Raw genomic sequence first — 20,650 nt, forward strand, 5'->3', positions numbered from 1 at the left:
TCCATCATCTTAGAGATACCAGGGCTGGGCTGGGTGAAACCAAAGGTGACTTCTATTTCACATGCGAAAATTCTTGGATCTTTTTTAAAGGTGAAGGATATGTCTGGGTGGCTGACCACCGACTTGGCCAGTTCCCATCAGATCCCATCTCAGCAGGACTCGCTAGGCGGGCGTCACCGGATCAGCATCAACAACACAGCCGTGGCACAGAGGCTGACTTCCACGTATTACTGGGCAGCCCCGGAGGCCTACCTGGGCAACAAGGTATGTCCGTCTCGGGCAAAGCTCTCAGAGCACGTGAAGAAGAACCTCTCTTGGCCTTTCAAGTAGTCTCACTGGTCTCTTGGATTTTGGGGTGACTATTATAAAGTGTTTACTTACATCTGACCCCCCACAGTCTTTTCATCCTTCTTTGACTTAATGACATCACTAAAATATGGACTTTGGTTCTTCCTGGCCCCCTCCTCCTCCCCTGACAAACTTTCTGCTTTGTTCTGGGTTCCTGGGTCCTTTGGGTCTTTGTGATGTATCTGTCACATCCCTGCTCAGTGTAGCTGTGTACCTGTCCTTAGCCTGACATAGAGAACAGCCTGGGAGGTCGTGCAGGTGACCTCTGCCCCATCCCCAGCTTCCTTACCGTGACCATTGTTCATCTGAAGTTCACATTTAAGAACAGATAGAATCCTTCGCATTTTAACAAAACACTGAATGGTGATTCTACCAAGTGGCAAGTTGGGGGATAGGATTTAACCTTTGCCCTTCAATGCCACGGTCCCACCCCCTCCTCACCGGATACGCAGCCTCTCTCTGGATCCTGATTGATCCGATTCAGTGGAATCTCTCTCAGTGACGGTAGCTCCCTGCTCACCTTCACCATACCTTTGGTTTGTTTTAAACTAATGGTATAAGTAGTTACTGTAGGTCTTTTACCTGGGTAAATGGTTAAGTTGATGGTTATATTTTAGTTTTATAGCTTGTTCTGCATATGTTTACATATCAAATACTTTCATTTTTGCAAATTGCTTTTCCCGATAGATTACAATCTTAGAAGAGGTTTTCTATTTAGAACGTGATCGTCTTGCTAAAAATCATTAGTTTTGTTTGGTATTTTTTTTGTGTTGAGATAACCGCTCTGATTTTATGGTGCAAAGATTGCTTTCTGATTATTGTAGGACACCCAGCAGAAAGAAAATCTCTATTTTCCTTTATTATTATTATTATTATTTTTCTCTTTAGAGCCGCGCCTGTGGCATAGAGAAGTTGCCAGGCTAGAGGTCAAATAGAAGCTGCAGCTGGGACCTTCCCCACAGCACAGCAATGCTAGATCCTTAATGCAGTGAGTGAGGCCAGGGATCAAACCTGCATCCTCATGGACACTGTGTCGGGTTCTTAACCCGCTGAGCCACAATGAGAATGCCTTGTTTTATTGTTGTTTCTTTTTAGGGCTGCACGTGTGGCATAGCTCTTTTCCTTTCAAGGGTCTCTGATCAGGAAGAAAAACTTTAGACCTTGCTCAGGCTGACCAAACATGTTCCTGTCACCCTCCTGCAAGCAGGAAAACAGAACCAAATGTGGGGATTGAAGCCATGGGTCAAACTCCCCACCACCTGTAGTGCTTAGTCAATTCTGTTGTGGGCCTGGGAAAGTTCCTAGTAATTTACCCTGGGGTCTCTAGGAAGGAGCACTTTTTTTTCTATGCATAAATACAATATGATATTGTATTTTGTCATATCGATTAAACAGAATATTCATATAAGGTTCTTCCTTTCCACTGCCTTTTCCGTGACATCTTTACTTACTGTGGCCTCCGGGACACCTTGCACCTAGTTGTTTCCAGTGGATCCGAGAGCGACTGTCTCCTCGTACCCTCCCCTCGGTGCTCACTGTCCTTTAAACATTCCAGCTGATGGCGTTCGGTGGATTCCTGAAGTACACGGTGTCCTACGAAGTCCCCATGGAGACGGTGGATGGTGACCTCCTGTCCCACGCCAACGTCATCATTAAGGTGACTGCTTTCCTGTGTCTTTGCTGGAGCCGAGGGCTTCGTGGGGCAGCAGTTTTATGACTGAAAGCAGCTGAGCAAGTCTGTGGGAACACAGAGCTCATGGCATGGTGGCCATTGAGCAATGCTTTGTGTCTTCTGAACAAAGCTGAGACTGGAAAGTTCCAGAACTGCCTCAGGGCAGCATGTATAGCTCTTCCCTTGACCCTGTAGCTGCCCCCCCCCTTTTTTTGCACATTTTAAAGGGAGAGAGTGTTTCCTTGACATTGGAGCTTCTCTTTTGGCCCCTTGGGTCCCTCCCCGCTCCAGCCACATCTGCCCCACATGAATGATCAGGTAGCAATTGGGGCTGTTGGGGACAGAAGACACGTTGCCATTTCTGTCCCTGTTCCTGTACAGAAACACCCAGCAAAGCCTTGGCCTTTGCTGTGCAAATGAAGCTTCATAAAGCAGCTATCCTTCAATTAAAAAAAAAAAAAAAGATTAGGGGTGTCAGACTGTGTGCTTTGAGGAAGACTGTGGGCTAGTGCACGACAATTTTGCTTCTTTTCTGCGATCCCAGCAAAAGCACGGTCGCTACACTCATTATCGGAATCCCTTTGAGAATATGGAGAAGCATCTTTTCTCGGATGGTTCTGGACCAAGGGCTGCAGCCCTCATTAATGTGTTTGCCCCGAAACCTGCACACAAATGGAAAAGCCTTGTGGCTGAAGACGAAATTGGCTTCTGTTTTTTGACCATGAAATTGAATAATGAATCTGTTCCTCCTATTTTTAAATGCTAGGGAAATGGACTCACTTTAAGCACGCAGGCCGAGGGCCTGTCGTTGCAGCCTTATGAAGAATACCTGAACGTGGTGAGACTTGTGCCGGAGAACTTCCGAGATTTTAATAGTAAAAAGGAGGTAGATCGTGACCGGCTCATGACCGTCCTTGCCAACGTGACACATCTCTTGATCAGAGCCAACTACAATTCTGCAGAGATGGCTCTTTACAGGTGCGTCCTTAGAAGGAGAGGAAACTTATGTCGAGGACACATCGGTCTTGAGATATTATTGTATATTTTAAGCGCAATATTCTTTACTTGATTGTTTGAAGGACACAGCTAATGGAACTGTCTTTTATGTCATTTTATTTTTAAACTTTTAAAATTAAAAAAGGTTTTATAGTTGACTTACAATGTTGTATTAGTTTCAGGTGTCCAGCAAAATGAGTCAGTTATACATATGCATATATCCATTCTTTTTCAGATTCTTTTCCCTTGTCGGTTATTACAGAATATTGAGTAGCTTTCCCTGTGCTATGTAGTAGGGCCTTGTTAGTTATCTATTTTTATATATAGTAGTTATATATGTTAATCCCAAACTCCTAATTTATCCCGCCTCAGCCTTTCCCCTTTGGTAACCATCAGTTTTGATTTCGAAATCGGTGCGTCTGTTTCTGTTTTGTAAATAAGTTCATGGAACTGTCTGTCTTGAAATTATTTTTTTATTCCTCCAATTTTAGCAAAAACCTAGGAACAGTTGTCCACGATATACATGTCTAGCAGGAGAGGGACCTGACCTCAGGATCAGAAACTTTCAGGGTGTTTTTCTGAGAAACGCCTGAGAAGGGCATGGTTGTTAACTGTGTTGCATCTGATTCCACTGTCCCTACGTTAACAGTCTTGGATTCTCACAGACTATTTAAGTGCAAGAGCCCAGCCAACCTCGTTTTGTTAGTTCAAGAAAGTCACTTTCTGGCAGGGCCAGGCTAAGCATGCACACTGGACGCGGCTAACGCAAGCCCAGAGCTGCCTGTTCAGAGGCAGTCTCTCTGCACTAGACATAGTTCAGCTGAGTGGATTCCTCCTTCTCAGGTTCACTCCTCAGAACAGGCCCCACAGAGGCTTCCCGGATGTGTGTGGGCGGCAGCCTGTCTTTGTACCAAGTGACAACGGTGTTTCCAGGGAATAATGACAGCTCCCAGCAAGTGGACTGTTGTGAAAATCTTTAGTTCCTTATGAAAATCACATTGCCATTTGGTCAGAATTAAGTCTTTTGTGGGGGAATTTGTCTTCTTCGAGAAGTGAAGGGCCATGTGCAAGGGTGCGAGTTAGGTAATGGCCCTTCTGTCTGCAGGTTGGGGTCTGTCTCTCTGGACACAGCCAGCCCGAATGCCATTGACCTGGCCTTGGCCACCCAGGTGGAGCACTGCGAGTGTCCCCAAGGCTATGCAGGCATCTCCTGTGAGGTAAGGGTGCCCCCCCTCAGCTTCCCATCTTCCTTTCTCTTTCCTGGGGTGGGGAGGGGGAAACGCATTGAAAGTGTTGTCATGATACTTGTTTGAATGTTAACTTTGGAAACCCGGTGTTTCTGAACTTCAGACTTTGGGGGCTAAAGGGATGTTGGAAGCCCACATTGTTTAAAGAAATCCGATTCCTCTGTGGTACCTGGGAATCCCCTGAGTAGGTGTCACTCTCATGCTTAGGCAACAGGATTGCAATCCCTGTGCCATATTTTGCTTTTCTAAGGATTGACCTTGACTGTGTTTGAACATTCACAAGTTCCAACATGCAAGAAAAACACTTTGCAGAGTTCCCATTGTGGCGCAATGGCTAACGAATCCAACTAGTAACTATGAGGTTATGGGTTCGATTCCTGGCCTCGCTCACTGGATTAAGGATCTGGCATTGGCGTGAGCTGTGGTGTAGGTGGCAGATACAGCTCCGATCCTGCATTGCTGTGGTGTAGGCTGGCAGCTACAGCTCCAATTAGACCCCTAGCCTGGGAACGTCCACATGCCACGGGTGCAGCCCTGGAAAAGGCAAAAAGATCAAAAAAAAAAAAAAAGAAAAAAAGAAAACACTTTGCAAGTGTGTTTTTTGTTTAGTTCAGTTTAGTTTAGTTTATGGAAGTTCTTGGGCCAGGGATCGCACCTGTGCTACAGTTTGCAAGTGTTTTTTTTAGCAGAAGTCATTCTTTAGTCAAACTCTTACCTAGAAGCTGACTCGAAGGATCAGGCAGCTCTTGGTTAGGAAAGGAATTTGGGGAAGCATGAAATTTGCAGCCCAGACCCCCAGGCAGCTGCCTGCTCAATGCTCATCTGTAGACAAGCCTCCTGTCCCTGGGATAGCCTGGCTTCCAGGAGGAGTTAGGGGACTTTCCCAAGGTCAGTGTGAATGAAGGCATTATGCATTATTAGTATAATGAAATGCTTTTTAAGAATTCTTATAACAATAAAAACCAAATCCACCCTCCCCCCTCTCCCCCCCCACCCCCGCCTCCTCCCACGCCCCAAGGGAGCGTGCCAGCCTCCCTGTGAATCCTTCCAGGGTCTGCAGTCTGGACACGTTTTGTGTCTGCTGTCACCCCCTGGGACGCCATGGACACAGGTCGTGGAGGTGTGCAATCTGGCCTTGGATCACAGTGCTCGCCCAGGGGGCTGTGGTTAACGCTCTGTGTTCCGGATTGCAGGTCTCTCACGTAGAAAGCCCGTTTCTCAGAATTGTCACCATGATGGTGTGAATTACAGCATCTGGGGTGGTTCCCTGCCCCTGAAGGCCCACGTTGCCTGCCCAGCTCCTAACTCCCAGAAGGCTCACCTGTAATACTTGCTCAGTTAAACCCAATGCAGATTGACCCAGAACTGCATTTAACCCATGTATGGCAGCATTTAAGAAATTTTCAGCAGAAGAAAAAGAAAGTTGAGAGAGGCCAGTCCTGTTGATTGAAACACCGGTTAAATGGCTGCTACATGATTTTAAGAGTGATGCGGTGGAGAACCACTGTAATGTACGCTGGCTCACTGTGTGACCATGATTTTGTGTGCATGTTTTTACCTTTAAAAAGATACAAGGAAATGGACTATGGTGATGGTTACACAACTCAGTAAATTTACTCAAAAAAAAAAAAAAATCATTGTGGCTCAGCATGTTAAGTACCTGACATGGTGTCTCTGAAGATATGGGTCCAATCCCTGGCCTGGCTTAGTGGGTTAAGGATCTGGCTTTGCCACAAGCTGTAGCGTAGGTCGTAGATGTGGCTCGGATCCTGCATTGCTGCAGCTCTGATTCGACCCCTAGCCCGGGAGCTTTCATATGACGCGGATTTAGCCGTAAAAGAAAAAAAAAAGTCATTGAGTCTGTGCTTCATATGGGTGCGTTTTATGGCATGTTTGAAGGAAAAAAATCTGTTTCCATTCATGGACAATTGAGCAGTTTCTTGGGAAGAAGATGATCTTCGCGTTATGCGTTCAGTTGCCTTCACCCACACAGTCACCTGTCCTTGTTTTGCAGTCCTGTCTCCCTGGCTATTACCGCGTGGACGGAATACTCTTTGGAGGAATCTGTCAGCCCTGCGAATGCCATGGCCACGCAGCTGAGTGTGACATTCACGGCGTTTGCTTTGTGAGTCAAGACCTCCCCCTCCCCCCACCCTGAAGCCCTTGCTGTGCAGAGATGATTTAAAAAAAAAAAAAATGCGTCCTCCCCAGGGAACCTCCCTGCCCTTGTAGACCCCTTAAGGAAATCTACAGATGCAAGTTCAAGTTATAAAATATTTCCTGCTTTTTTTTTCTCCTTTTTTTTGAAGAAAAGTGTCTTTGGTCAGAGTCGAAAAGGGAAGTGGAATTTCACTGCTGGCTTTTTATTAGAACATAAGCAATGAGTTACCTGGTAAGATTATAGAGCAATATAAAAGTGGAAAACGTTGTCCCAGGATTAAATAAAAAAGGATCGGCTCTTTTAAACACAAGTGCTAGTAGATTTGAACATTCTCTCACATCTTGGAGCATAAGAGAGGTAATACACCTTATAACAATCCACTCATTTGTATAATACACAATGCTTCCTAGTTAGCTCGGAGAAACTCTGCAAACAAGCACCTCTTTCATGCAGTAGGAGTTGAAACGGGGCTCATCCAATATGTAGTTAATCTTGAGAATGAACTTTAGGGCAGATACAGGGCAAGACTTGCTTTTTACCTTCAGTCAGGAATTCTTTGCAGCTCTTACGCCTGGGAGCCAGGCCACGCTCCTGGTTTCGGATGGATCCCCTGCTCATAGATGAGGGCGCTGTGCCTGGTGCTCAGCTGAACCCTATTCACGATACAGAGAAAGGCTCATGCCTTTTCCCGAAGAGACTGACCGAGTAACGGGGCCAAGGGATGTTAATTACAGACCCATGGGGAAGATCCTGGTGTGATGTCGCCAATCGCTTATTCTCTCTAGAGCCTGGTTTTTCTTTATTCTATGAGTACAGCTTTCCCTTTGTCTTCTGTCCGAGTCTTTGGTCTGAGAGGGCAGCATCTGTAAGGTGGTATGGAATGACAGTTTGCACGCAGACCCTGGCTTTCTAGAATAAGTTCCTTGGATGAAGTTTCCCCACCGTTGGATAAAGTTCTCTCTGGTCTTTTGAAAAATTGTATTGGAGTGTAGCTGATTTACAATGTTGTGTTAATTTCAGATGAAGAGCAAAGTGAATCAGTTAGACATGTACACCTACCCATCCCTTTTCAGATTATTTTCCCATATAATTTATTATAGAATATTGAGTTGGTTTCCTTATGCTATGCAGTAGGTCCTTGTTGATGATGTGTTTTATATATAGAAGTGCATATGTGTTAATCCCAAACTCCTCATTTATCCCTCCCATCCTCACCTTTCCCCTTAGGTAACCACAAGTTTGATTTCAGAATCTATGAGTCTGTTTCTGTTTTTGTAAATAAGTTACTTTGCATCATTTTTATTGGATTCTACACAGAACTGATATCATATGATAGTTGTCCTTGTATGACTTACATCACTTAGGATGATGGTACATGCAATGGAATATTTCTTACTCAGCCATAAAAAGAATGAATTCATGCCATTTGCAGCAATGTGGATGGTCCTTGCTTTTTATTTTTTTAATTAAAAAAATTTTTTTTGGTCTTTTGTCCTTTTAGGACTGCACCCACGGCATATGGAGGTTCCCAGGCTAGGGGTCGAATCGGAGCTGTAGCTGCCAGCCTACGGCAGAGCCACAGCAACGTGGGATCCGAGCCGTATCTGCAACCTACACCACAGCTCACGGCAGCACTAGATCCTTAACCCACTGAGTGAGGCCAGGGATAGAACCCACAACCTCATGGTTCCTAGTTGGATTCATTAACCACTGAGCCATGATGGGAACTCTGCGACTCTGAGAATCCTTAAGGGGACCTGAGCCCATCTTCTCCTGTGTCCTAGGCGTGCCAGCACAACACCACCGGGGACCACTGTGAGCAGTGTCTGCCTGGCTTCTATGGGAGGCCTTCCCAAGGGACCCCCAGGGACTGCCAGCCGTGTGCCTGCCCCCTCTCCACCGCCTCCAACAAGTAAGCCTGGCGCCTCCACCAGCCGACCCTGCCCATGGCCAGGTCTCCATCCAGAGCATGACCTATTGTGATGAGGGTGTGAATTTTGCCATGTGGTGATTAGGTGGGATTAGAGATGGAGGAAGAGATTCTCTTACTTACTTATTTATTAATTTTTTGGCCATGCCCACAGTGTGTGGAAATTCCCCGGCCAAGGATCAAACCTGAACCCAGCAGTGACCTGGGACATAGCAGTGACAATGCCAGATACCTAATTGCTAGGCCAGGAAACTCCTGATTCTGTTTTTTTGTTTGTTGTTTTTTTGTCTCTTTAGGGCTGCACCTGCAGCATATGGAGGTTCCCAGGCTAGGGGTCAAATTGGAGCTGTAGCCCCCGGCCTACACCACAGCCACAGCAATGCCAGATCCAAGCTGAGTCTGTGATCCACACCACAGCTCACAGCAACGCCAGATCCTTAACCAACTGAGCAAGGCCAGGGATTGAACCTGCATCCTCATGGATGCTAGTCAGGTTCGTGTCTGCTGAGCCATGATGGGAACTCCTGATTCTGTTTTTTTTAAAACACTTGATGTGTAAAACTATGTAAGGAAAGCTGGGTGATGGCAAGGGCATGGATGTGCTTTTACCCTCTTGGTCTAATGTCCACCATGAGTTCTTTCTCGTGGATGTGTTGTGTGCCCGCCACTGGGCTGGCAGTGAAGAGGCACATCCTGTTTGGGGAGTTGCAGGTGGGCCCTGGGTGCAGAGTGTGAGGGGAAGTGAAGGGCAGTTATATTCATGGCCTTGTAAGTCCACTGGGGCTGGTGTGTCCTGAGGGGCTAGTTCGTCCCAGGCCGCCCCTTCCTCCCCACTGTTTACCCTTCCCCTCCCCAACACCTAGAGGATTCCCTGGTTTTTGCTTGAAACTCCAGTGTCCAACCCAGGAATCAGGACTGCTCTGATGAAATCGCAGAGGCTCCTCAACAGCTCCCAAGCCCTCCCTCAACAGTAGAGGGTGTGAAAGGACCTCGGTCCACAGAGGGGGCCCTTTAGGGGATGCTGATCACTCACTGATACACGGAGCCCCTTGGCTCTGGCCTGTAATGGAGCTCAGCATGCCCAGTGTGGGCAGGGCTCAGAGGCGGGGAGCCCAGGAGGAGCCAGAGAAGAGCCACCCTCCTGGAGGAGGCAGCCTCTGAGCCGGTGGTTGGGGATGAGCTGGTGAACCCAGGCATCTGGGGAGAAGCGCGGTCTAGGCCGAGGGACCAGCAGCCACAGAGAGCAGGGAGTTCCCACTGCCCCCAGGGCTGGGCTGCGTGGCCAGCGGGCCTTGGGTTCTGGGCTAAGGAGTGAGGATCCTGTGAAAGTTTGTAAGGAAAGAAGTGGTAGAAACTAAGCCTTTTAACCTTTGGGACGTGTGCACCGTTCATTGGAAAGTTGCATTTGTCTCTACTGTGTTGTCAGTTTCAGCCCCACCTGTCACCTGGACGAGGGTGACGAAGTGGTCTGTGACCAGTGCGCGCCGGGATATGCAGGGGATTGGTGCGAGAGGTACTTGGCTTCATTCAACCGCTTCCAAAAGTTGCATTAAAATGTGTGCTCTACCTTCTATGGTTATTTTTCAGTGTGCCGTTAGGTGTGGTTTTAGAGTTTGGGGTGTGTGATTATTATTTCTTATAATCCTAGAAAAAAGCCAGTAGATGGATGAAAAAAATGAATGTTTTTCAGTCCCTGGGAAGTTTCTGATCTCCTTGCCCTAACGAGTTCTCATCAGTCACAATAGGAAACAGCACTTCTATTCACACCTTGGAATCTCCTGTTACTTGGGGTGATTCTGAAAGTGAGGGGGTGTTTAATATAATAGTGTCTTCTGGTGCCTGAAAGCCGGGGGTGTCTTCCCCACATGTAAGTCTTGGTGCCAAGTCCAGCTGGAGCCCATAGGAGGGTGACATCCCCCAGGGGTGGGACGTGGGTTGAATTGCCTGGGACCCAAGCGCGTCCCTCTGGGATGCCTGGCTCTTTTCGGGCGCACTCCCCATTCTGCACAATGAGTGAAGAGTCTGTGGCTGCCTGAACTTGGAGCCAGATCTTCTCACAGTTAATCTTCGGTAAAGACTCAGTCTGATTGATAAACCACTCAGAGTTCCTGGACAGTGGGGTCATGTCTGCAGGAATTGCCTTGGTTTGCATCTGTCTTTTCAATCTTTCGTGCAGATGCGCAGACGGTTACTATGGAAACCCAACAGTGCCTGGGGATTCCTGCCTCCTGTGTAACTGCAGTGGCAACGTTGACCCCTTGGAGGCCGGGAGCTGTGATTCGGTCACCGGAGAATGCCTGAAATGCATTGGGAATACGGACGGCCGCCACTGCGAGAGGTGTGCTCACGGCTTCTACGGGGATGCCGTGACAGCCAAAAATTGCAGCGGTGAGTGTGTGGGCTGTGCGGTCAAGTCCATTGCTTATCACTCTGGGAAATCTCTGTCCATCTACTTGGGCCAAAAGGTGCTCAGGTCACGCGGTCCCTTGACCTTGAGTGATGCTAAGTCTTCCCTCTCTGTCCTGATCAGCTTGATCAGTTATTCTAAATGTAGGTCAATTGGTCAAGACAGCACGAAGCACCCTTCCCTTTGAGGAAGAAGTGGTACCTCACTGAGTAGTGTTCGAGGTAAAGGACACCTGTCCCATCTGTGAGGGACATGCGAAGGGCTTCCTGAGGCAGATGGGATTTCAAGACATGGACTCAGAAACAGGGATCCCCTAGCCCCAGAAACTGTCCCATGTCCGTGGTCTGTGCCTGAACCATCGGATCCCACGTCTGCAGGGCTCTCTCTGCTCAGATTCTTGAATTATGTAGAATAGACTCACTGAGAAAAGTTGATTTTCAAATTCCCATATGACAGACTTATAGCCTTGGGACTGATAACAGCTCTTAGATTTTTTTTTGCACAGTTCTTGAAGGAGTGAAGGAGTGAAAGAGTGAAAACGACCATTGTAAAATACTTTGCTAATTTCCCAGCAATGCAGAAGTCCTGTTATGCTGTTACAGTGTGGAGACACAAGAGGGTGCTAGAGACACAGAAAAGATGCTTTCTGAGGCACAGGAGATGGAGAGTTTCGCCGCCCTGGGCCTATCAATCCCATCTTCAGCACCTTGATTGGTTATCATAGGAAGATAATTATGATAACTGGTGTTTATATAAAGCTTCAAAGTTTATGGGATGCTTTCACAATCCTGTCATTTTTTTCATCCTTACTGCAAACCTTGATGACTCATTTCCTAATTCATTTGTCATTCATGAAGAGTTTCTGTGACATCCCAGGCGCTATATACTAAGTACTGTGATAGGAGCTGGAAATGTATTTATGAGGCTTGGAAACCCCAAATCTGTCTGGGAGCCACGCATGATGGTGTGGAGGAGAAGCACGCGTGTGGATCCAGGTCCCTGGAGTCTGACCCATGTTGGGGAGGACCCGTGGTTGGTCACCGAGCAGCTGTGTGACGTTAGGCAAATGTATGAACTTCTCCTACTCACTGTGTCCTTGTACATAAAATGGACATAATTCTATGTATACACTGAGGCCTTTTGGAGAAGTCAATAGGATAACAAATTTAAAGCTCTAAATAGTAAATAAATGGTAGCTACAATCATCTCTAGTAATAAGGGCAGTGATTCTTATTTATTTGTTTTTTAGGGCTGTACTCACAGCACATGGAAGTTCCCAGGCTAGGGGTCCAATCGGAGTTGCAGCTGCCAGCCTATGCTACAGCCACAGCAACGTGGGATCCAAGCTGCATTTGCGACCTACACCACAGCTCATGGCAACGCTGGATCCTTTAACCCACTGAGAGAGGCCAGGGATTGAACCCATATCCTCATGGATACTACTTGGGTTTGTCATTGCTAAGCCACAACAGGAAAATAAAAATCACAATAATAAAAAATATTATCACTTTCTATCAATGCTGTCCAACAGAAATGTAAGCCACACGTGTCTTTTAAAATTTTTGAGTAACCACCTTTTGCTGAGTATCAAGAAATAGGTGACATACATTTTAACAATGCATTTTATTTAGCCCAATATAAAGTGTTATCATTTTATTGTGTAATCATTTTCAAAGTATTAATGAGATTATTATTTTTAATACTAAGTCTTCAAAATTCAGTGTGTTTTTTATAGCTTATCTCCATTAGAATGCTATAGTTTCACCCAAAATACTTGATCTGTATTTAGATTACTTAAATTCAACATGAAAGGAGTGGATTCAGATACTCAAGTTGTTCAGTCACACTGCAGAATTTTCTAGCATGTGCCAAAAAAAAATTTTCCTTTCTGTTCTGTGCATCCATCCCACATTGAAAAAGCTGCTTCAGGATTTTACCACTGGATAGAAGTGAAGACAGAAAATCAAAGGTCTTAGTGATGAGTAGTGGGGGGTAGGGTGGACGATTGGTCAGAACAGATAGCATTTGGTTCTGGGGGCAGCTGCCTGGGCCCAGTGTGTGTCCTGAGAGCTTGGTGAGAGACAGGCTCAAAAGGGAGGGAGGGCTGTGGAGTTCTCCTGTGGCACAGTGGGTTAAGGATCTGCAGTAGTCACTACAGCACCTTAGATCACTGTGGTATATGTTCGATCCCTGGCCTGGAACTTCTACATGCCGTGGGTGTGTCCTTCCCCTCAAAAAGGGAGAGAGGGGTCAGGGGCTGATCCATAGAAAGATGCAACAAGATGGTCACAGGATCTGCTCTTAGAATCTGCACCTGGGCATCCTGGACATTTTAGGAGGAGCAATTTTAGCAGCCAAGGGATTGGGAGGGCGGGATGCAAATGATGGATTGAACTATGGTGCTGAGGGTGAGGGAGGAGCAGAGGGAGCCAACGGGGAGAGTCTAGATGGAACCTCAGCAAGAATGAAAGGTTAAGGGGGGTGGGATGTGTGAATGAGGATGTGAGTGTGTTGTATGCATATGATGTTTCCATGGGCCACAGGTGAGAGTGGTTGGAGGCTGAGGACTGTTTTAAATACAGGTATTATGTTGATTTCTGTACAGCAGGGCCAGCAAACCAGGGGAGAACTATCATTGCAAAGAGTTTGTTACTGTGGATGCCAGATGGGTGGGGACACAGCATGGCATGGCCAAGAAGGTGCCAGCTGGGCAGGGACACAGCGTGGGCATGACCAAGCTGGGTGCCAGGTGGGTGGGGACACAGCATAGTCGTGGCCAAGCACGAAAGCAGCCAGGTTGGTCCAGAGGGGAAGTGTGGGCAGGAGCCTTTATCTGCAGGGAAAAGGGGCAGGCGGGGTAAGCAGGTTTAGGATTGGCTGGTTTGAATCATTCAGCAGGTTTGGGGCCTAAGGGCTGTCCCTGTTGTCTGATGCACGGTCCTGGGGTGACAAGGACAGGTGGACAGTGGCAGATGAGAGCCCAGTGTGGAAGGCAATGGGATGTGGTCTCTGGATTGGTTGGTTTGCCTCTGAAAGGCAACTAAGGAGGCAGAACCCCACCCCCTTTCCTCTGACCATCAGCCCTCCCATTGCCAGTGTCCCACCCCTGCCCTGTCCCACTGCCCTTTGCTGCCACCCAGAGTGTGTTTGGGCTTGAGGTAACTTGTGAAGTTTTTCTTACACAGTTATGCCATATGTCAGAGAGTATCCATTTTCTGAGCCCAAGCATCCAAAAATAGTACATGTCCTGGGAGAGCTTCGTTGGTGAACATGTTAGGAGTTCCCGTCGTGGCGCAGTGGTTAACGAATCCGACTAGGAACCATGAGGTTGTGGGTTCGGTCCCTGCCCTTGCTCAGTGGGTTAACGATCCGGCGTTGCCGTGAGCTGTGGTGTAGGTTGCAGATGCAGCTCGGATCCTGCGTTGCTGTGGCTCTGGCGTAGGCCGGTGGCTGTGGCTCCAATTCGACCCCTAGCCTGGGAACCTCCATATGCTGCGGGGGCGGCCCAAGAAATAGCAAAAAGACAAAAAAAAAAGTTACATAATTTAAACAAAGTATATATTGACAGCTCCCGGTGAACATGAAACATTTCTTGGACCTGTTAAATTGCATGGCTTTGAAAAGGTGGGGGAGTTTGCAGCTTTAAACATCAATATTCTGGCTGTAGATAAAATTGAAGCATCTGGGCTGAAGATAAGAATCTCAAAGGATTCATGACTTAGAGCAGGGAAATACTGCGTTAAATTATGAACTATGTCCAGGATCGTTGTGAGCTTTAAAATAGTAAATATATATGTGATTGGAATGAGCAAGTCACTAAATTGATTTTGAAATCTTCTTTGCTTATTTTCTATGCAGATTTGTTGATATACGTGGGTGGTCACTTAAAAAATTCCAAGGACAGAAAATTGGCAGAACACTGTAAACCAACTATAATGGGAAAAATTAAAATCTTTAAAAATTTTTTTTAAAAATTTCAAGTGTGTTAAGTTTGTGGATTATTCTCTTAATAGCCTCAGTAATTTTTTTCTCTGCATGCTGCTTCCTTGCACCAACCTTATCTTGGCTTACTCCTCAGAGAAATACTAATTTTTTTAAGTTAGGACAAAGCAATAATTTTGTTTCAAGAATGTGTATATATATATATGTGTGACTGGGTCACTTTGCTGTACACCAGAAACGGGAGCAACATTGTAAATCAACTAACCCTTGATAAAAAAATAGACCCCAAAAAATAACAATTTTGTTTCAGTTTTACCATTTGAGGCAATTTTTTCTTTGGGGATCAATTTATAATAACTCTACATAGAAATGCGTACGAACATGTCTTGTGTGTGTGTGTCAGCCTGCGAATGCCATGAACAAGGCTCCCTGTCTGCTGTCTGCCATCCTGAGACCGGACTCTGTGACTGCAAACCACACGTGACCGGACAGCAGTGTGACCAGTGCTTGGTAAGATGCCAGCTCTTTGCCTGCCGTTAACACGTTCCTCAGTGATGTCCATGACTGATGCTTTAACTGGCTCAAATGAAATGCTCTCCAGGAAGAGCAGGTTCCTGGGCAGCCAGCGAGTGCCGTGTGTCCATATCTAGAGAGTAGGTATTGGGCTCACAGAGCAGCTGCATGATGTTCTGAGCACCTTGAGCGGCTATGAAAGGTGCCGTGGTTGACTTGGGAAATGTTTCAGTGGGTACCAGTCGCTTACAAAAACATATTTTGTCTTCCTGGCTCCGCCCCGGGAAACAGCACGGCTACTTCGGGTTGGACTCGGGGCTTGGGTGCCTGCCCTGTAACTGCAACGCGTCCGGCTCCCTGTCCGATGACTGCTCAGAGGAAGGCCAGTGTCCCTGCGTCCCAGGCGTGGCTGGGGAGAGATGCGACAGGTGTGCACGTGGCTTCTATGCCTACCAGGATGGCGGCTGTACACGTAAGCTCTTGAGTTCAGCCTTTGAGACTTTACTGTAATTCCCAGACTTTTCTTTGAGCTCTCCTTGGACTGATTCTGTTAAGTTCCTTTATGGTTTTTTTCCTTAACCTCTAGGCTTTCATATCTTTTTTCTCCTTGATCTCTATTCTGGGTGAGTCTGTAAGCCTCAGTGGGGCTGGACTCACTGTGAGAAAATGGAGAAGCTAATGATAGACTCCATCCAGGAGCTGCAGTCACGGTTGTCCTGAAAGTCCTTGGCTGTTAGCAGAGAAGTGCTCAGTGAGTGTTGGCTCTGTTTTCCCCACCTTTCCCATCTTTTCTCTGTTTCCCCCCGCTATGCCCCGATTCTCTCTTCCAGCAGCATCTCTCCACAAGCACGAGCAGCACGGCGGGGTCTTGGGGACATTGGGTCTCTTTCAGGAAGGGAAGGAGTGATGGAGATTACTAGTTGGAGGGCAACAGCTTGCAGCATCCACTTTGACCCCTTTGGTTGACCTGAGCATCCTGGTCCCTAAGGACACTTTCTGTCTTTCCCGCAGCCTGTGACTGTGCGCACACCCAGAACACCTGCGACCCGGACTCGGGGGAGTGTGTGTGCCCGCCTCACACTCAGGGCATGGCGTGTGAGGAGTGTGTGGACGGACACTGGGGCCACAACCTGGAGCTCGGATGCCAGGTATGCACGGAGGTCTTCTTTATGGAGAATTCCCTCCCTCTTTTGCTTCGACCCATGTGCTTGATTTTAACCTGTGGACCAGCTTTGTGGTTCCTACTTAAAACTCAGTCTGGGAGTTCTCGTTGTGGCTCAGCAGGATAAGAATCCAACTAGTATCCATGCAGATGTGGGTTCAATCTTTAGTTCCAGTCACTGAGTTAAGGATCTGTTGTTGCCATGGCTGCGGCGTAGGCCAGCAGCTATAGCTTTGATTCCACCCCTAGCCTGGGAATTTCCATACGCTGCAGGTGTGGCCCTAATAATAATAATAATAATAATAATAAATAGGAGTTCCCGTCATGGCCCAGCGGTAATGAACCTGACTAGTATCCATGAGGACATGAGTTCGACCCTTGGCCTCCTTCATTGGGTTAACGATCCGGCGTTGCCATGAGCTGCAGTGTATGTCACAGACATGGCTCAGATCCCACGTTGCTGTGACTGTGTCGTAGACTGGCAGATACACTCTGATTAGACTCCTAGCCTGGGAACACCCATATGCTGAGGGTATGGTGCTAAAATATAAATAGATAAATAAATCTATCTCAGTCCGGATTGTAGGAATAAAAATGAAAACAGCACCCTTAAGATACAATATCCAAAGTTTTCTTCAAGGGCTTAGCAGTGGAACTGAAGATTAGAAGATCAAAGTTTTGTTGGAGTGCCCTTCAAGTGTGTTCTACGGTATATGCTCTCTTCCAGGAGAACAGAAACCACTTTGGGGGTGGGTGTGTGTAGAATGTCCAGTCTTCACTGTGTGTCTATTTTTTCTATGTTGACTCTTATCAGTTAAACTTAGAGTTTGTGTTTTGGACACAGAGGGACAATTACTTGACTTCTAAAGTAAGTTTACTGACTGCTCTGACCTGTTAAGTAAGTTGAATTTCAGGCCGTGGTTTCAGCCCAGCCTGCATGTGTCTCAAAGGTTTGCTCCTGTCCAGCCATGTGGTCCCGGCCTCTCACTGGCACGTGGCAGTGAGCCCGTGTGCGGGAGCGGGAGGGACCCATGCGTTCAGTCTTCCAGGAGCCCCGGATGTGTGCGTTATGAACATGTAAAAGCTGCCTTTGATTTATTGAGCCTTTCCCTTCCAGGCCTGCAATTGCAGTAGCGTGGGGTCCATCAGTCATCAATGTGATGTGCTCACTGGCCATTGCCAGTGTAAGCCTGGGTTCGGTGGCCGGACCTGTGCCCAGTGCTCCCTGGGGTACAGAGACTTTCCAGACTGTGTGGCCTGTGACTGCAACCTCAGAGGGACACTGGCTGACACCTGTGACCCGGAGCAGGGTCTTTGCAGCTGTGCTTCAGAAACCGGGACCTGCTCTTGCAAGGTATTGCCTCCACTCTCTTCCTCCCTCTCACTGGCATTCGGACTTGGGGGGCTTTACCTCTTTAAATAAGTGCCTGAGTCTAAGACAGTTCTCATTCTCATAATGAATTGACATCACCTTTTGGGTCTGAGTTTAAATTCTGTGTGTGCCCCGCCCCCAAGAATGATGGATGCTTCTTTAGATGGAATTTGTACTGTTTATTACAAGTGTCAGATGATGGAGCTGATTTGAAAAACACGCTGCGCTTTCTAGCTTGTGTTCCAGTTGGCTGAGTAGCCAATCTGTCTTGACTCTACAGGTAAAATAGATAACTTGGGGCTTCAGGAAGATTTGTGATTTCATAGCTGGTAGGTAATTATTCTCTTGTGTGTGCTGGCCAGACTGGAGGGAATATGAAAGAAGGAATATAAAGAACTGGAGGTTCTCACTTTCCCAGGACGTCAGATGTCAGTCATGCTTAATTCTGTGTATTTCCATGTGTTTTCCCATTGTGTTTTGTTGTTACAAGAATCTTTGGCCACCTTCTCTGTTCCTTTCCAGGGGCTGGTGAGATGGAAGCCTCGTCTGGGTTGCTTAGTGGGGGGTTGGGGGTGGGGAGGACTCATGGGGCTCCGATGGCAGCGGGTGGGGACATCAGTGGACGTGTGCCTGGTTTGCCACACGTATGCTAGCAGTTCTCATGACAGGCGAGCAGCACAGGAGGACCTGCCCTAGTAGCCCTCTGGTCCCCGTCCCTGCATTCTGACTGATCCATCGGTCCCCTGGGGACTCCAGGAGGATTCCGGGGCCGCTCCAGGAGACTCACCAGGGAACCTGCATTTTCCAAAAGCTTCCAAGGCAATTCTGACGATGAGCCACATTGCGGAATCAGTGGGTCCTAGAGACCTGAGGCTCAGAGGGGTTATGGAACCAGCCTAAGGAGCAGCTAGTTCTGCGATGTTTGTTCACCCCAAATTATGGCTGTGTTGTATTTCCTTCCTGTGGGTTCAGAAATCGTGTAAAATGAGTCTGTCCCTCTGTCCCTGTAGGAAAATGTCGTCGGCCCTCAGTGCAGCGAGTGTCGAGCTGGCACCTTTGCCCTGGACGCCGCAGACCCTCGGGGGTGCACCCCTTGCTTCTGCTTTGGGCTGTCCCAGCTCTGCTCGGAGGCCGAGGGACACGTGAGGACCCGGGTGAGTTACACACGCCGCCGAACCGAACGCTCTGTCTGAACCCTCTGCTCTTGGCAGTTGGGGAGGGTGGGAAAGCCAGTCACGTACTTACATTAAATTTTGCTCTTACTGAATCAGGAATTCTAGGAAGCTGCTTTAGGTGAGTAAAGAGTCAGAAATCCTCCTCTACTTCCAGTAAATGGGGCGGGAATCAGGGTGGCTCTGCGCTGGTCAGTCTGTGGCTTGAGTTGGAGAAAACCACACCCACCAGCCGTCTCCTTCGTGGATGTTGCCTAGTAGAGCAGCAGTTGACCCTGAATGCAGTGGTTTAAGTGGTTTTCAGTTCATTTACATCCAGATGTTTACATTAGTCCTGTTTTAATACGAAGCTGTCTCATCGGAGGCAGTGGGAGAATATGCCAGCGGTGCGGGGTTGATTGACACTCTAAAGTGGATTTGTCCTCCTTCTATGTCTAGGTAACACTGGGCTCTGGTCAGCCTCTTCTGCGGGTGGTTTCGCAGAGTAACCTCAAAGGGACCGCCGAGGGGGTGTATTACCAGGCCCCTGATGTCCTCCTAGACGCCGAGACCGTCCGGCGGCATGTCCACGCGGAGCCCTTTTACTGGCGGCTACCCAGGCAGTTTCTGGGGGACCAGGTGAGAGGCACCCATGCCTAGAGCCCGCCCAGGGTTCCTGGGGGAACGGGAGCGATTTGCAATGACGGTGACCGGGGTTGGCCTGTGGCTAACTGGAGTGGTTATTCATTTCCTCTTCTAAGTGGGAGTGGAGAAGGTTAATGCTTATAAAATCCCTCCAGATGGAGGGTTCTTTAAATAGTTCCATTAATTTTGGATGTCTTTTAAAGTTAATGTCATATCCTTTTTCTCCTGTTTTTTCTTTCCTTTTACGGCCGCACCTACGGCATAGAGAAGTTCCTGGGCCAGGGGTAGAATCAGAATTGCAGCTGCCAGCCTGCGACTCAGCCACAGCAATGCCAGGTCCTTAACCCACTGAGTGCGGCCAGGGATCAAACCTGTACCCTCACAGAGACATTGTCGGGTCCTTAACCCCCTGAGCCACCATGGGAACTCCTTTTTCTCTTTCTTAAAGCAGTCATTCAACAAACATTTTTTGTTTTTCATTAATATAGGCTCAATATAGCCTAGAAGGTCTGGGAGGGTCTTCTCAAGAAGTTGGTACATATTTTTTGGAGGGAAAAAAGAGACGGGACGTCTCTTGTGTATTTGTGTTTACATATACATAGGAGTCTGTCCGTGAATTCACCCTAACCTTTGAAATTGGCGAATATAACTCCAGTGCTCCTATGGCTATAGCCTATGTTTAATTCAAAGGAGTTTGAGGATAATTAGAATGACTGTGACACAGATGTGTTACACTGGAGCTTACGTGGTTGGCATCATCAAGAGGACGTGGTGAGAGGTAATGAAAGGACCTGTGGCCTCCGTGGTTGTGGTGGTTTCATGGGTTTACACATCTCTCCAAACCCACTGAGTCGTATACAGCACAGAAGCAAAGCTTTTCCCGGCCAATCTGACTTTAACAAACTGCTTTTTAAAACGTTTTAAAGATGACAAAGCATCTTTTCTTTGGCTTGGGTCAATTTAATAATCCATGATTAAGTAGAATTAGAAGGAAACACATTTCAAACAATACACTCCATAGGTGATGTATATTTAAGGTACAAGATTTCCTTCAAAGGGGAGCAAACTTAGAATAATTTTTTTTTCCTTTTTAGGGCTGCACCT

At 47.4% G+C, this 20,650-nt stretch overlaps 1 protein-coding gene across 2 annotated transcripts in view; it reads left to right on the top strand.

Moving 5' to 3' along the window:
* The window catches only part of LAMA1 (laminin subunit alpha 1), a 137,531-nt gene that overhangs the window by 57,258 nt on the left and 59,623 nt on the right, over positions 1 to 20,650 (top strand). For both annotated transcript variants that reach the window (XM_047793750.1, XM_047793749.1), the window contains 14 exons: positions 91 to 264; positions 1,904 to 2,005; positions 2,787 to 2,998; positions 4,122 to 4,233; positions 6,278 to 6,388; positions 8,209 to 8,336; positions 9,781 to 9,867; positions 10,531 to 10,742; positions 15,107 to 15,213; positions 15,508 to 15,688; positions 16,228 to 16,364; positions 17,496 to 17,732; positions 18,761 to 18,904; positions 19,361 to 19,540. In XM_047793750.1, coding sequence (XP_047649706.1) covers positions 91 to 264; positions 1,904 to 2,005; positions 2,787 to 2,998; positions 4,122 to 4,233; positions 6,278 to 6,388; positions 8,209 to 8,336; positions 9,781 to 9,867; positions 10,531 to 10,742; positions 15,107 to 15,213; positions 15,508 to 15,688; positions 16,228 to 16,364; positions 17,496 to 17,732; positions 18,761 to 18,904; positions 19,361 to 19,540 — 2,124 coding nt within the window. The remainder of the gene's footprint in view (positions 1 to 90; positions 265 to 1,903; positions 2,006 to 2,786; positions 2,999 to 4,121; positions 4,234 to 6,277; positions 6,389 to 8,208; positions 8,337 to 9,780; positions 9,868 to 10,530; positions 10,743 to 15,106; positions 15,214 to 15,507; positions 15,689 to 16,227; positions 16,365 to 17,495; positions 17,733 to 18,760; positions 18,905 to 19,360; positions 19,541 to 20,650) is intronic.

This window comes from Phacochoerus africanus, chromosome 8 (assembly GCF_016906955.1).
Source record: "Phacochoerus africanus isolate WHEZ1 chromosome 8, ROS_Pafr_v1, whole genome shotgun sequence".
Taxonomy (NCBI): Eukaryota; Metazoa; Chordata; class Mammalia; order Artiodactyla; family Suidae; genus Phacochoerus; species Phacochoerus africanus.